The following is a 15,713-nucleotide window of genomic DNA, read 5'->3' as shown; positions in this document are numbered from 1 at the left end:
CGACATGTCCACAAAGCCTACTTTGCTCATTTAGCTAATCGTGTGTCTGTCAAATCAGCGGAGTGACCTGCCGCGTTGATCTGCCAGCTGAGAATTATGCAACACAAACAGACACATAATCCACCTGCCAATTTCCAACATACAGGGTTTAGTGGTTTTGTTCACTGCATGCTCACAGTTGTTTATTAACAGGAATCATGAGCCTGCTACCATGTGTGTTACTAGATCTTTGACTGCATATAAAAAATGAATCTAGCCTTAGTGATGTTGGGTTTGTGACTGTTTTAAAGACTCATTAAGTTAATGTCAAAGTGCTTTAATCTCACATTCTATCTGAAGGGCACCAGATGGCGATAGCTATAACTACAAAAAGACTTCCAGTCCTAACGAACTGTGTCTTGTGAACAAGCTCTTGCTGAGTCAGTCACTCATTTCGAGTCAGATTGAATAAAAAATGTGGTCTGTTTTTTAATCTCAGTCATACTGTGTTTTAAAATTTAGGATTATCTGTGGTAGGAAACCACTAATGGCTAATGGTTTGTCATGGTTTGAGCAAGCAGTTAGACCAAGCTGGCAAAGGTGTTAACGCTCATCTAGATGCTTCATAACAGAACTTTCGAAACCTACAGGTGATGTCACCTGCATCCATCTTATTTTACAGTCTATGATAAAATCTGAGGATGAATGACAGGAAGTAGAGACTAAAGTTTTTTTTTAAGATGGTTGGTTTATTCCTGGTACCAGAGCTGGATGATCTACATGCAGTAGCAGAGAGGAGTTGGTGTTTAAGCTCTGTCTTGGAAGTCTCCCACAGTCTGCACAGTCATCCTGCTGGCAAGAGTAGCCCACTCAGAAAAAGTCCTAATAATGACAGAATATTTCAGCGAAGGTCACAGAGAGCTCCGCCTTCCTCAGTTCATTCAGATATGCGTAATTCCTCCTTCTGCAAATCCTCCACAACTGTTATGCAGGAATTTCCCAGAGGGATTATTAGTAAAGTTATTTTTCTCCTTCTCGTTATTTAAAATGACAAATTACTATGATACAGCAGCAGGATAGTGACTGATAGTGAATCATTTGTTAAGCATAGCATACAGACAGCAGTCTGCTGCTCAGTGGCTGTGCAGTAACAACAGATGGCGTATAGGCAGTGAACAACAGTCCTCCCCAAATTGCTCCATTCAGCAGAATAAAAATCGAACAGCTCCCCAGGTACATGTTCATCACTCTGTCTTATGAGGATGCAGTGTGTGTGGATGGAATAGGGCACACGCACTAATGCACTGCCTCATTTTGCATAACGATCGGGATATTTAAGAAGGTAAATAAACGCTTAGTTTGCAGAATTCTTAGAGGGAAAAAAAGAAAAAAAACAGAGCTAAGTAATTATTAAAGTTTTCTCATGCATACACCATCCATCCATCCATCCATCCATTCGCTTCCGCTTATCCTTTTCAGGGTCGCGGGGGGCGCTGGAGCCTATCCCAGCTGTCATAGGGCGAGAGGCGGGGTACAACCTGGACATGCATACACCAGTGGAAGCAAAATATAAAGAAATGAGGGGCGACATAAGATTTTTTACACAGTGCTGTAATTAACCGCGGATTCGAATTCATTTCATTCAAGATTTTAACGTGATATATTACAGTGGGGTAAGAGCTTAGTGTGTATGACATGAATCCAACTTCCCCAGTTTTGTTGGGCACCTTTGTTGCGTATCAGCCCCCTCGCCTACTCCTTTCATTTTCTTTTCACACTACCCACACAATAACAAACACACCACCTTACATGATTGATGAGGCTATATGTTTTGGGTCATAAGCAGTTACTTTTTTAAAAGTTTTTTTGGGGCTATTTCTGCACTTTGAGAAGTGTGTATTCACACACGTTCACCAAAAAACAAATTATATATATAAAAAATGAAATTAAAACTGAATGTATTTTAAGGTCTGAGCCAGGTGCGCATGGCTAAATAAGGCAAGTTGTGTGAAGAAGAGCCATACCATTTACCATTTAAAAAACTGCTTTGACATCACAGATAAAGCCGTGGTGAGCAGCAACATTCCTGCATTCTTTATTGTACATTTTTATGCGTCCATAGCCGGCTGCTCTTTATCACAAACATTGGTACGTAATTTTAGATGATCTAATACCTATTTCATCCAGTGGCTGAAATCAGAAGTGTATAATGACTCAGTAGAAGAACGGTCTGGGACTAAAATCCCAGCCCTTTTACACTCAGCACAATCACCACTAAATCACTTTTTAAGATTGATTTGGACGCCAGAAACCCAGCCTGCACTGTACACTGCAGTTTTTCACTACAAAACACAATTTGTCTTGGCTGACGAAGCAGACTGGAGTGGTCCCTAGAGTGACTTACTCTCTTGTGTAACAGAGCGGGTCAAAAAGGTTAAGCTAAAACCAAGCCTCCATCTCGTACAAACAAACAGAGGGCTGACCCTTTTTTAAGCCTCCCGACGCTCCTGTTGGTCAGTAACACCTGCTGAAGCATCTTTCTGAGGGCAAAAACGATGCTTGTATAATCAGCAATTAAGCTAATGTACTTCAGGCCAGAGAAAGGTGAACTTTGGTATCAGAGAACCTTGCTGGTTGTGCAGCTAGTGAGCTGTGTGTGGTGGTCTGTGGAGACGAGTGTGTGCTTTGCTGATTTACCCTTTTTTGATTTACATGAACTTTTCAGTTTAGTGATGAACTCCTGCTTTTTGTTGCATTCCTTACTTATCGGCTTGCCCGTATCTCTTAGTTTAACTAGTGATAGAAATTTTAATAAAAACTTTTAATTTAACAATTTTGCCTCCCTGTCTCCTTTTTTTTTTTTAACCCGGACACTTTTTGTTACTTTCCCACATCCCCTGGACCTCTTAGGGGAGTGTAAAAAGCACAGTAGGTTTTATTTAAGGTGGTGGCAGTGATGAAAACTGCACTTAGTAGCTCAGAAAGTGCTTAAAGATGTACACTTAGTCCTTGGGCTCATTTTGCCTTTCTCTGTCTCTTACAATTTCTACCACTCCACAACATTTTAACATCTTATCTCTCTGCGTCCCTCTTTCTTTCCCTCCCTTTCCCTTTTCTTTTTTTTCTCCAGACTGCGCTGGATGTGGAGCCGAGATCAAGCAGGGTCAGTCTCTCCTGGCACTTGACAAACAGTGGCACGTCAGCTGCTTCAGATGTCGGACGTGCAATATGGTCCTCACTGGAGAGTACATCAGCAAGTGAGTGTGTAAAGGGAAGGAAAACAGAGAGAAACAAAATGCCCAACAACTGCTCTGTCCTTCTTTATCTGCCGTTTCCCCAAGACAAGGCAAATTGTGTCGTTGACACTCTACAAGCAAGTTTCTTTTATATGTTCTATGTTGCAGGGATGGAGTGCCATACTGTGAGGCAGATTACCACGCCCAGTATGGGGTGAAATGTGAGACCTGCAGCAGATACATCAGTGGAAGGGTTTTGGAGGTGAGAACGGAACCAGATGTCAACATTAGATGATCCCACCGCAGCAGCAGCACAGAAATCCAAATTGGAGTGAACCGCGGAGCGTAATCAGCGTTATCGTAATTGAACGGCCGCGTTGCACGTCCTCTGCGGAGTTTAAGCCAAGCCCCGCTGCGCTTCAGGGAGTGACCGACTTAAGATTGAGGGGGTGATAAAACATTTTGTGAAGCTTTACTAAACCGAAACCAATTGAGCTGCACCACGTCGAGCGCGCCCGACAGAACATCCGAGCAGATTGACTGTTTCTACTTGAGGTCAAAGAGAACACAAACCACCCTCCACTCTGAGGAGGTTAAAAAAAAACTAGACTGAGGCACAACTTTGTGAAAAGAAGGGAGACAAAAAGGGAGTTAAAAAAAAAGATCAGAGGCTAAAAAGTGAAGGGTGATGTCAGAGGGAGACACAGAAAGCGGGATTAAAAAAGCACAGAGTGAAGCAGTTTTTAAGAGATTGCAGGAGTCAGCAGCAAAGGATCTACAGCAAAGAGTTAGGAGTTGGGCTTAAGAAAGAAGTGAAGGGAGAGTAATGAGGAGAGCAGGGCTGGAAATAATGAAAGTGATAAAGTGCAGATGCTAATTAAATGTTTTGGAAGAGTCTCTGGTGGGCGTCTTGCGTCTGAGGGGACTTGAGGAAAGGGAGCAGATGTAGTAAAACTTTGTCAGACGCACACACAAACACACACATGCACATACAGGGTCTTGTTGTCCCTTTGCTCCTTCGCCTGTCAGAATAGCTGGTGTAAAGTGCTTTGTTCCTGACTGTCAGCCTCTCTAGGCTATTTATAGACATGGGGACATGTCAGCCTTCATGCTGCAAGTCTCTCTCTCACTTTCTTTTCCCACTGCATCTGTGTCGTTTGTTCTCTGAACATGTGTATCTGCGCTCGCTTGCATTCGGTCTTCTGTCAGTTTCTGATCACATAATGATGCACTTCTTTAAGATGCAGCGTGCATCGAGACTGACTCAGGGGAAGTCTCATGCAGAGGTTTGTAGCCCTACATATGCAAAATGCAGTTCATTAAGGATAAGAAAAACTTAGGAGCTGATTATTGGCACATTGACAGATACCAATAAGTCGCACAGACGTCTGTTTAAAAGTATTGTTTTCATTTATGCTGTCCGACGTCAAACACTCGGATTAATCTCTCTGCATCTGTGTCGATAATTAGACTTTTTTTTCCCCACAGCGCAGCGCTTCCTTTTAACTTAACACAGCCAAAGGTTGTTAGTTTAATGAGTAGTTATATAGAAGATGGAGGAGGGGAGACATAAAGGGGGAAAGTGGAGGGTGGAGGATCATAAAACCGTCTTTCTTATGTTTCACTTAATGTCTCAGTTTGGCAATAAATTTAGCAGCCTGTTAGTGCCACCACAGAGGTTCCTCATTTGAGATGGTAACAGCATTTGTTTAACTGATACCGTTTGGCCACCGATAGTAAACGCTCCACTGCTTGGAAAACAGACAGAAGTGCTGCATCCTCCCCCTTTCGTAGTAACCTGAGCAGATAGGGAGCGCGGTTAAGATGTGTCTCGGAAACAGCTGAGCGTCTTGCTGCACAGTGGGAGTTCTTGGAGGGAGCTCGCTCATCAGGTGCAACCGATTTCTTGGAAATCCAGTAAAAACGTGCGATTTATGAACACCAGGAAGATTCAGTGCAGCTTGAAATGATATAAAGTACCTCACCGTGCACACAAACACACCCACTTTAACTTGCATGCCGTGGGAGTTCAGCTGACACAGTTCAGGTCTCCTCGTCTGCAGTGCCTCTATAAATAGAAATTCTCGAATGGTGCGTTTAGGGAAGGCAGAGGTGATGGGATGGGGCCACGCCTCGGCCATCAGCCCCGCAGGGTTGCATGTGAGAAACATCAGGAGTGTGATCACTTTTCTGTGTCCATTTCAGCTGCGCCGTGTGCTTGGATTTATCCCCTCGAGGCACCTTGCATGTTCAAGGGCATATTTCACACTCACATGTCCTTCACTTACATGATTCTGTATTGTACATACACATGCATACACATGCTTCCTCATGTGACTGACCTACGGGGATCTTTGCTCTAATTATGTCATAGGGAGAGAATGGGTGGTTTCTAGCATGCTGATGAAACAGCTTCAGGCAATCCACTGGTCTCCTAATACTTTCTCAGGCTACCGGTGGCCAAATAAAGCGCATAAAAAACATATGGAAACAGTGACCTGCTCTGCTAGGCGGGGTGCGATTTTTAGATTAGCCCTCAATCTGTGAAAATCCTTGTGGCGATGATTTACGTTCAGCCACGTCCTCTCCTCATCACACAGGCAGGAGGGAAACACTACCATCCAACCTGCGCTCGGTGCGCCCGCTGCAACATGATGTTCAAAGAGGGCGAGGAAATGTACCTGACAGGTCGAGTAGTCACACATATGCATGTTTTAGATTGTGCTCACCAATTTTAGAAAACGCACGGCATGCGGGGAACACCCAGCAACTGTGTGACTGCCCTCTTTCTCTTGCTCCTCAGGATGCGAGGTGTGGCACCCGTTATGCAAGCAAGCGGCGAGAGCAGAGAGGAGACTCAGGGTGAGTTGGACTTTCAATTCAGTCTTTGTGTTTACGGAGCACTAGTTGAAACAGTCCTAAGAGCATTTGACAGTGGTACAGAGAGAAGCCCACAGATATAGAGTGAAACTTCCTCACTATGTGAATTAACTCCCTCTTTGTCTGATTCTAACCCACAGCACAGACGCCTGTCCGAGGCCTCCATCTCTCCCCCGGGCTCCTCAATAGGCTCTCCTAGTAGAGTTATATGTGTAAGTAACCTGTGACTCTGCAGCTTTTAGTCACTTTTGGCTGCCACACTGCCACCGAGCCTACCCTTGAAGCACCTTTGCTACACTAGAATCACGAGCACTATGCTTAGGCTTGAACAGTCAAGCACAAAATAAGAGAGGCTGCTCGCTCCCTTGGCCTGTTCACTTTGTCTGTGTCCTTAACCTCTGTTGTCACTGCTGATGTGCCAGACATCCCATTAGATTTGAAATAAAACAACTGCGGTGCGACTGAACTCCTGTCGTTTAGTCTCAAGGGGTTGAACTGCATTGCTTCATTTATTGTTATACACATTCCCATGTTTTCAGGGGGCGGTTCAAAAGTTCAAATTCATATAAGCATTTTATAAACTGATTATTTTAATGCTTTAATGACAAAAAACTGTTTTGGCTGCAAGGACCGCCTGAAGTCTGGAACTTAAGAACTGCCAAAACAATGGGTTTGCTCCTTTTGCAAAGCTTTGTCGGTCCTTTACTGAATCTCTCTCTTCAGTTTTATTTCAAATCAAATGGCAAAATTGTGGAAACAATGTGTCACTGTCTTCAACCTGACTGGATATTTCATGCTCATTTTCAATATTCAATGACCAAAAAACACTCTACTCATTATACACTAAGTAAAAAAATTAAAGGAACACTTGTTAATTGCAGTGTAGCATCAAGTCAGTTAAACCTCTGTGATATTGATCTGCTCAGTTAAATATCAGAGGGGGTTGGTAATCAGTTTTAGCTGCTTTAGTGTTAATGAAATTAACAACTAGAGTGGCAACCCTCAAAACAGGCATGGTTTTACAGCTGGAGGACAATGATATTTTTTTCTGTCATCTGCTTTCTCACTGTTTTGCATTTGGTTATGGTCAGTGCCACTAGGGGTAGCATGAGGCGATTTCTGGACCCTACAGTGGTTGCATCTCAATATGTACCAGAAAGTTTGCTGTGTCTCCCAGCACAGTCTCAAGAGCATGGACGAGTTCCAGGACAGAGTTACTGTAGGAAAGCTGGACAGGGCCACAGAAGGTCCTTAACCCATCAGGAGGGCTGATATCTGCTGGTTTGTGCAAGGAGGAACAGGATGAGCACTTTCAAAGCTGCAAAATGACCTGCAGCATGGCACTGGCGTGAATGTCTGATCTAAAGACTGTCCAGGAGCTCAGTGATGCCCTGATGGTGCCTTCCAGATCTGCAAGGAGATCCTCCAGGCACCATCTGTCATGTTATTAGCAGCCTGCCCCAACATACAAACCATACAAACTACTAAGTGCCCCTTTGACTTACTGGAATATAATTTAATCAAAATGGACTAGCCTGTTGCATCATTTTTTAACTTTGATTCTCAGGGCGTCTTTGAATTCGGACCTCTGTAGATTGATAATTGTCATTTCCATTAAACGATGTGGCATCCTTTCGTTTCTAACACATTACAGAGTCCATGTTGGTTTAGATATCCAGCATGATCTCCCCCTCCAATCTAATGTGTTGTCAAAGTGTTCCTTTAAGTTTTTTGAGCAGTGTTTATGCTGAAAACCACATCAGAGTGTCAGCCAGGCCTTATTTTTTGTTTAGTGCTTAGCAGTTGCACTTGTAAGTCCTGCCTTTTTGGCTGTCTGAATTGTTGCTGTATATCACTGCAGTATTAGCATGTCAGGGGTTATCTGCATGCAAGCAGGAGTCACTGCTCCTTGCTCAGCCCTGCCCTGCCCTGCTCTCTTCTCATAATCAATGACCTTTCTGTTTAAGGTGATGGATGAGGGGGAAATGCAGTGTAAGCACGCTTGTCATCCATACTGTCTCCACGCTTCCTCCCTCTCTTTCTCTCTCCTGCTGTCTGTGCTTCCTCTGCTTTCTCTCTGACATATGCTGATATCCTGAAGGTCAACAGCTTATAGTGCTGTCAGCTCCTGCAGCGTGTTCGTTTGTACCTGTGTGTTCCTCATCAAGTTTTCTCTGCCCCCCCTCTACGGCTCTCACTGTTTCACGATCTGCTTGCTATCACTGGTGAAGTTCTCATTCATTGTCCATGTGGTTGATGTCGGGTCTTGTTGCTGTAGCGCTGTCTTTTGGTGGGTGTATGTGTGTCCTCTCTCCAGGCCAGAGTGGAGAATGAGATCCTAGATTATAAGGACCTAGCTGCCCTGCCAAAGGTCAAAGCCATATATGAGGTCCAACAGCCAGACCTCATATCCTCCTCATACCAGCCGTACCACAGATACATCTCTGATGACAGACTAGACACTTACAGCTATGGGGAGGTACTGCAGCCACACACTCCAGGTCAAACACAGCGTTGCACTCGTCACTCGTCTGTTTTCAGGAAGATCAAAAGTCGGTGTCATGCAGTTTGATTGGGCATATTTTGTTAGTTTTCGATTTTTTTTTTCTGTTTTTGAAAAATAATCCCAGAAATTATTGATATTTGTTTGGTATTTGACTGATGTGATGTTTACAGAAGTACTTTTAAAGGTGAAAAACAATCAAACTGTCTTTTGTGGATGAGTGAACTGTTTAAAACATTTGACCTTTTTTTACATAGCAGCCAGTTATTTGTAGTGCAAATGTGCAATTAAATGTAAACATACTTACAGGAAATTATGTTTTCATGATTAAAATTTTGATTATATTTCATGCCACTCTCACATCTGTCTTCTCAAGAAGAAAGAGCTTGCAGGTGATCGGTTTGGGTTTTAAACAGCAAACCTTGCAAGCTTCAACCAAGAAATAATGCATGCTAACCCTCATTTGGATTTTGCAGTCTAAAAAGAAGATAAATAGCCACTTTCCCAGACAATGGATTAAATCTGGTCTTTGAAAAAACATAAAAGAAAAATTAAACTGAAAGTAGTCTAGACTCCGTGTCTGGGAAACTGAGCAATAAAGTTTTAATCAGTCAGCTTTTGAAATCTATGAAAGAGGTATGGAAGAGGATTACAGCCACAGATTCAGTTCAGCATCTTGAGAAAAAAATCACAATTTACAATTTTTTTTCCATCCTGACATTTTTCTCAGAATTATTTACTTTAGTCCTACAATCTCATTTTTGTTTCCTACATTTGTATTCTGAAAACAAAGTCATGAAGCCCTATTTTCTTTTTTCTTACTTTCTTTTCTTTAGCCCCTCTTCTTCAGAGTGGTTATCTAAGAAACTGAATGAGTTGATTTCGTTAAAATTTGAAACTTTAATTGTCTTTTCCTGTCTCCCCTGCAGTCACTTGGGACTCTCTCTCCCTATTCTCAGGTAAACACTCTGAACGTAGCAGTGAATGTAGTACAAGTTCACCCAAGTGAGCTGTTGTCATTTCGGTGAGCTGTGTGTCTGTTTGCTCGTCTTTCACCTGACTTGCTTTGTTTGTCCCTTTTAGGACTATAACAGCCTAGATATAAAGCAAAGGCGGTGCTCCAGTCCCGGCTACATCGACTCACCAACTTATAGTCGCCAAGGCATGTCACCCATCATGCCTCGCTCTCCACAGCACTATGGCTACCCTGGTAAGATGTCTATTTTAGAAAGTTTGGAAACCAGCTGCTGGAAACTTCATTAAGTCACATAACAACTAAGTAATAATCTTTTAATTAGAAGCTCCTGTAGAAGTTGTAGCCACATAGTTAGCATAAAGACAATGAATAAACTCAAATGTGTCGTCCAACTAGTTGCACAAAAGCAAAATGTCAAACTATTCCTTTTACTAGAGATCAAAGTGTTTGTCATTTCCATCTGTCATTACCAGTTAAGACAAATAGCCCCTAATATATTTGTACTGGTGACAAATATCTGCCACAGTAGCTGCTTGACTGTCACCTTTGCTGCAGTTGCTCCTTGGCTATCATTTCATTTAACTCTTACACATGTGCATTGAGGCTGTAATTACTAATTACAGTTCTAAACAGCCCTCTATGCTGCTGATAAGTCAATAACCTTTGTTGTTACACAAGTAGAAAGGTTACTGAGTGTCACCTTGTAATTTTAAACACACTTTTGAGTTGTTTGGCTTTCATCTGCATGTGCTGATGCCTTCCTTCATGCTCGTGTTTCCTTCGCTGTGATTGGGCCATGGCTGGCTGCAGGCTCTGAGAGTGGCAGGAGTTCACCTTATTATAGCCAAGACGGGCGACCAAGCACACCCACCACAAACCAGCCCCCTAAACATTTTCATGTACCAGGTAGGACTCCTCATCTCCTCACATTCACACTACTCTCAGATTTATTTATTTCTTTTTTCACTTCACAGAGAAGATTTCATCAGCCATTATTCACTGAAGGAAGTCCTTTAAAAAAGGTCATATTAAGTTCCTCAGGAGTGAGCGTGTGTGAAAATGTGAAAGTTGTATATTTATACAACACATAATCAATCTGGCATATTCTTCCCCTCATACTGCATATTTACTTTTCTTTACAATCATCCCTCCTACCTCGCCTGGCAGTAGTTCGCATCCTCTCCTCCTTTACTCCTCCATGTTTCACGTCTTCATCTCCTCTTTCTCTCCTCAGCCACAGGGGATCCCAACATCTACAGGAAGCCTCCCATCTATAAGAGAACGGGTACAGTGCAGTTAGTCCTGCCTTAGCCTGCCTGTCCTTCTGTCAGTTTTAGTCATGCTTTGTTTAACCCGATGTAGATGTGTTTACCGGCCTCTCGCCATTCAGCTTCGAGTAGTGTCGATGTTCCAGCTGTTCAGTGAAACCGAAGCCTGCACAAACAAAAACAGCAACGATTAGAAGTGCTAGAAAAAGCACAAAAGGGATAGAGTTTTGACTTGCGCGGCTCGTTCCAAAGTTGAGGAAGGGGATCAGTCAGACTTCTCGCATTAGCGGCACTGAGTGAATATAAAAGAGCGATGTTTTAGTGTGCATGCCACAAGCATATGAATATGCCTGCTACCGCGCGCAGCTCCCGACAGGTTCTTGTTGGCAAATAGTGCTGGAACGGGCCATGAATGAAGTGAAGGTTGCTCAGGCGTGAGAAGCGTTGAGTACAGAGGGCTCTGAGGACAACACAGTTCACCAGAATAGAACAGAACAATGGAACAAAGCGCACTGGAAAAACTGTTTTGTAACAGAATTTTAGATTTGCTGTGGAGTCTTCTTTTATTTGTCGGCCTTGCCTTTTCTTTTTTTTCTTTTTAATGTGGGCTTAAACCATTTGTTACAAGTGTTCCAGCTCTAGAAAACAAATAGACTTGTTGTTTAAAGTCTTTATTACGTTCAGATAGCATGATGGTGTGGTTAACACGAGATGCTGTTTTTTGGGGGATTTTTTTTTCACAAGGCCCAGCAATTAAATGCGCTTGAACTTTCTGGGTAGTGTGCATCAGTAACAGAGTCTCTTTCATTAAACTGCATTTTAAAGGCCTTTTCAGCTGAGAGTCATAAGACCTCTTGATTGAGGACAGTCTTATCTCTGTTGTTGTCCCGCATGCTTTTCCGTGCTGTGCGTGTATGTGTGTGTGTGGGGGTTAGTTAGTGAGCAGCGTGTCGACTCCCGTCACCCGTCAGTGTCTCTGTTCTAAAAATTAGTACATCACTGGTCACGATGCTGCCTCGCGCAGTCCTTTACACATGATTAAGAAAGTAGCATGTACTGTAATTGGCAGCCTTTGTTAGCTCGCCTTGTTTGAATAATGACATTTAACTCATACATCAGTGATATTGATCCCTGTGCTTCATGTCTTCCTGAATAGCCATTGATTAACATGTTCTCTTGTGTCAGCGCCAAACACACCCCATGTAAACCCAAGGCCACAGCAGATACATGTACTTTAGATTTGCTTTGTTCGCCAAATGCCAGTTATGTACTAATCAGTTAGCACCCAGTCATATACATGTATGCCTTCCGTGTGGGTAGCAAAGCACTCGCATTGGATGCTCCAATAATGTTGCCCTTTATCTTTGCACCTCTTTTTTTCTTTTATTGCATCCAATCACTTTTACTCACTTCCCTCCACCTTCTGCTCCACTTTACCCGGTGACCTTGCCTCTGTAAGTATCTCCCTCCTTTCACTGTTTCAGTTACCGTCAGTGAATAGATACAGAATTTCATTTGTCTTCATGCGTGTGTGTCACTGTATTTCGCATTCAGTGTTGTGCAGCCATACTTCCTCTGACAGAAGTATCAAGAGCGTTCAATATTGCTCTGAATATGTGTTGGTGTCGTGCATCGTGTACATGGGAATTCAATGGGCCATGGATTGGATCTGGCATGGCTAATGGCTAACAGAGTGAAGAGCGATCTATGCGACATTACACCGCATGTCACTCCCATTGACTTCCGTTGACTATGCTTTAGTGCAGAGTGGCATCAATATCGCCGCCTCACACCATTTGTGAAATGAATGTGAGCCTCAGGCTGAGCCGTAACAGAACTCCCTTTTTAATGCCGGCTATTTTCCCGCCGTTGGCCGGAATATTGATCTTCTCTGACAAGAGCGTTGGATATCATAAGTGTGAAGCTGTGGAGTGAATGCGCTTCATCGCTGTACGTCTTTGTGACGCTCATTAAGATGTTTTTGTTAGTGCGCTGCTGGTGCGTGCCGTCTTAAAGCAATAGTTTGACATGTTGGGAAATTTCCTTTCACACTGAGAGCAAGATGAGAAGATCAATACCAATCTTGTTAAGTATCTGTCTGTTCAATATGAAGCCAGGAAACATCTTCGCTTAGCTTGACAGAAAGAGTAGACGCAGGGTGAAGCAGCTAGCCTGGGTCTGTAAAACGCAAGGCCCTAAAGCTCATTAACAATCTAGTTTGGGTAATTCATTCAGAAACCAAGCACCATATCTTTCCTGTAGTTTATAGACACCAGGAGTACGCTGCTGCAAGCCAAGAAATAATCCACATTTATTTTAATTTCTCCACTCTGGTATTGCAAGATCCTGTTTATATCTGGTTTCTACTAAAACCAGAGGATTGTCATCATAGTGAAGTTTCCAGCCTTTGTGCTAAGCTGCGATGACCCTCTAATAACATAGGTGGGCAATTAATTTTCCCAATGGGCCACATGAGAAACCGGGACTGTTTTTTGAGGGTCGCACCAATAAGCTGAACTCAGTTCTCCTCATTATTAATTTTCTCTTTATAAGCTTGTTGATGTATTTCTTCACAGCAGTCCCGACTTCTCATGTGGCCCTTTAGGAAAATTAATTTCCCACCCCTGCTCTAGTGACTCCAGAATCATATTGAACTAACAGATATAAGAATGGTTTATAATTTCCCATCTAGCTCCCGACCATAAACTGAACAGGCAAACTATTCCTCTAACAGGCCAGTTCTTTTGGTTCTGCCTCTTTCTCTCTTAATTCAAACAGACAATCACGTGGATGCAGCCACCAAAAGCAGGACCAGTGAGGACATCCTCAGATCCTCCAGACTGTCTACCTACTCTCCAGAGCCATACAGCCAGTCAGAGTCTGACTACTACCCCTACAGCAGCTCCCCCAGGGGTACGAAACACTGCTGTTTCACTTATTCAGAGTGTACCGATGGCACACATGGGAGAGCGGTTCATTTTGTAGCCATATTGTCATGTTTATCCATTTACTCGCACTGTTGCTGTGCTCCCCGCGAAAGTGCAAAATTCATAAAGGGAATCTCTTTCATCTCTTTTCCTCTCCCAGCCTATCGGGCGCCGAGAAGACGCTTCTCCACGGGAGGAGATGAAGAGACTTGGAGTCACGGTCTTCAAAGAGTAAGAGCTTCATAATTTTCTCTCTTTTCTTCAACGTCACACTGAAGTAAGTCCCCACCTCAAAAAAAAAGAAAAGAAAAGAAAGAAAATCACCCATAAATAAATAAATGCACTTTTTTTAATCGCACGGCGCCTGTGCCGTCCTCCTTATTTGCTTCTCTTGCTCTCTTTCTCTGTCTTTCGTTTAATTCTACAACGCGTCCTTCATTGTTTCCTCTCCACCTTCTGCTTCTCTCCTTGCCCTCTTTCCTCGCAGATTGGGAGTGGCATTGGGAGGATGATTCTAAAGGAGGAGATGAAAGCCAGATCTGGTTCCTATGACAACGACCCCTGGGGCAGCGCGAGGAATTCTCGTAGCGGGAGCAAGGAAACACTGAACACAACAAGCTATGGCACCACGGCGTACAACAACACCATCAATGGCTGTAAGGATCCACCTATCCCACCCACCCCCACACCCCCAGTACATCCACCTCTTTTGTCTGCTGGTTTCTTCTGTTTCAGCAGGTTTATGACTGTCTTTCTGTACAGCCCTATATGTTGCCACAAGGGTTTTTTTATGAGCCTCAGTATGTCGCCGGCGTTGTGAGGGCGAGGGCGATGAGGTTTGCGGATGCAGGTCACAGAGGGTCACGGCCGCTGCTGGAGGCTGGGTGGTGTATTGAGATGGAACGATGATGAGTGTGCTTAACAGCTGTGGTAGGCCAGCGGCAGGGGCAGATGTGGCCTGTCAGTGTTGGAGGGATATCTGATCACACTGATTAAGAAAATTTCAAGCTAACTGAAACAGAGTGCTCAACCAGGTGTGCTGAAATTCCAGATGTCACAAAGTCACATGCCGACTTGTTTCTCTTTGTAATAGTCGCACTTCGCTGCTCATACAGTGTATAAGCTACTGGTTATTTTATCCTCTGACATTCAGCCTCACCTCATCTCTATCAGACAGGTTTTTTCCTGCTCCCTTTGCTTTCTCTCTCCAAAATTGTTCCATATGGGTGGATCTACCCTTCCATCTACCCCTGCATCTATGTGATTCTCTCACTCTCACAGCTGGTGTCCCATATCCTGTTTTATTTATGAGCGGTAAGATCTCTCATTAAAGCCGCTTCTCAAATGGGAGTGAGCGGGGCTGAATGGGACTCGGCTCGCTGGTGGTGTTTGAAAGGCAACAAAGGCTTGTAACTGTGCAAGCTTGGGTGTTGCAGTTAGATGTTGAAGCATGTAGTGTGTTTTTTGCACACTTGTGCATCTTATTTTTCTCGTTTTTTAAAAGATGCTTGCATGTTCCCTGGCCTTATTGCCCCTTTGATGTTTTGTGTTCCTCGCAGGGCTTGATGAATGTGGAACTTGCCCCCCTTTTTTCTTTAATTCCTCTTTTTGTCAAGCCTATAAAAGACAGATTGATGTCAAAGCTCTACACTTATTTTCCCTGATGAGGTTTTTCATGAATTTAGATTAGGCTCATGTGCTGCAGCATTTATTGTTTTATTATTGTTGTTTTTTGTAACAGGTAATCGTATCATCTGTTTATTTTACAGCTCCTCGGTCACAGTACAGCACCGATAGCGGTAAGTTCATCTGCAGAGCGTTTCAATATGTGGCTCTGATTTATTTAAATAGCTGTTTTTTTTAAGGCATCAGTTTATTATTGATCTTTTCCTGCTAGTTTTAATACTTCTTCGACCAGCATCATTTGCACACATCTGGAGATAT

At 43.3% G+C, this 15,713-nt stretch overlaps 1 protein-coding gene across 6 annotated transcripts in view; it reads left to right on the top strand.

The window, feature by feature from the left end:
- Nucleotides 1-15,713, top strand: part of ablim3 (actin binding LIM protein family, member 3) — a 46,716-nt gene that overhangs the window by 29,060 nt on the left and 1,943 nt on the right. For 2 of the 6 annotated variants that reach the window (XR_013101322.1, XM_004541118.3), the window contains exons 5-18: nucleotides 3,110-3,236; nucleotides 3,384-3,477; nucleotides 5,816-5,903; nucleotides 6,019-6,077; nucleotides 6,236-6,307; nucleotides 8,413-8,574; nucleotides 9,528-9,557; nucleotides 9,682-9,808; nucleotides 10,385-10,480; nucleotides 10,809-10,859; nucleotides 13,621-13,755; nucleotides 13,930-14,000; nucleotides 14,257-14,425; nucleotides 15,539-15,568. Coding sequence is in view for 1 of the 6 variants with exons in the window: in XM_004541118.3 (XP_004541175.1) it covers nucleotides 3,110-3,236; nucleotides 3,384-3,477; nucleotides 5,816-5,903; nucleotides 6,019-6,077; nucleotides 6,236-6,307; nucleotides 8,413-8,574; nucleotides 9,528-9,557; nucleotides 9,682-9,808; nucleotides 10,385-10,480; nucleotides 10,809-10,859; nucleotides 13,621-13,755; nucleotides 13,930-14,000; nucleotides 14,257-14,425; nucleotides 15,539-15,568 (1,311 nt within the window). In the remaining 5 variants the exon portion in view is untranslated. The remainder of the gene's footprint in view (nucleotides 1-3,109; nucleotides 3,237-3,383; nucleotides 3,478-5,815; nucleotides 5,904-6,018; nucleotides 6,078-6,235; nucleotides 6,308-8,412; nucleotides 8,575-9,527; nucleotides 9,558-9,681; nucleotides 9,809-10,384; nucleotides 10,481-10,808; nucleotides 10,860-13,620; nucleotides 13,756-13,929; nucleotides 14,001-14,256; nucleotides 14,426-15,538; nucleotides 15,569-15,713) is intronic. The other 4 variants (XR_013101324.1, XR_013101328.1, XR_013101326.1 and 1 more) reach the window with 4 other exon arrangements.

Source organism: Maylandia zebra, linkage group LG2, assembly GCF_041146795.1.
Source record: "Maylandia zebra isolate NMK-2024a linkage group LG2, Mzebra_GT3a, whole genome shotgun sequence".
Classification (NCBI taxonomy): domain Eukaryota; kingdom Metazoa; phylum Chordata; class Actinopteri; order Cichliformes; family Cichlidae; genus Maylandia; species Maylandia zebra.
The sequence above is the reverse complement of the archived record's forward strand: the minus strand, read 5'-3'. Positions and strand labels throughout refer to the sequence as shown.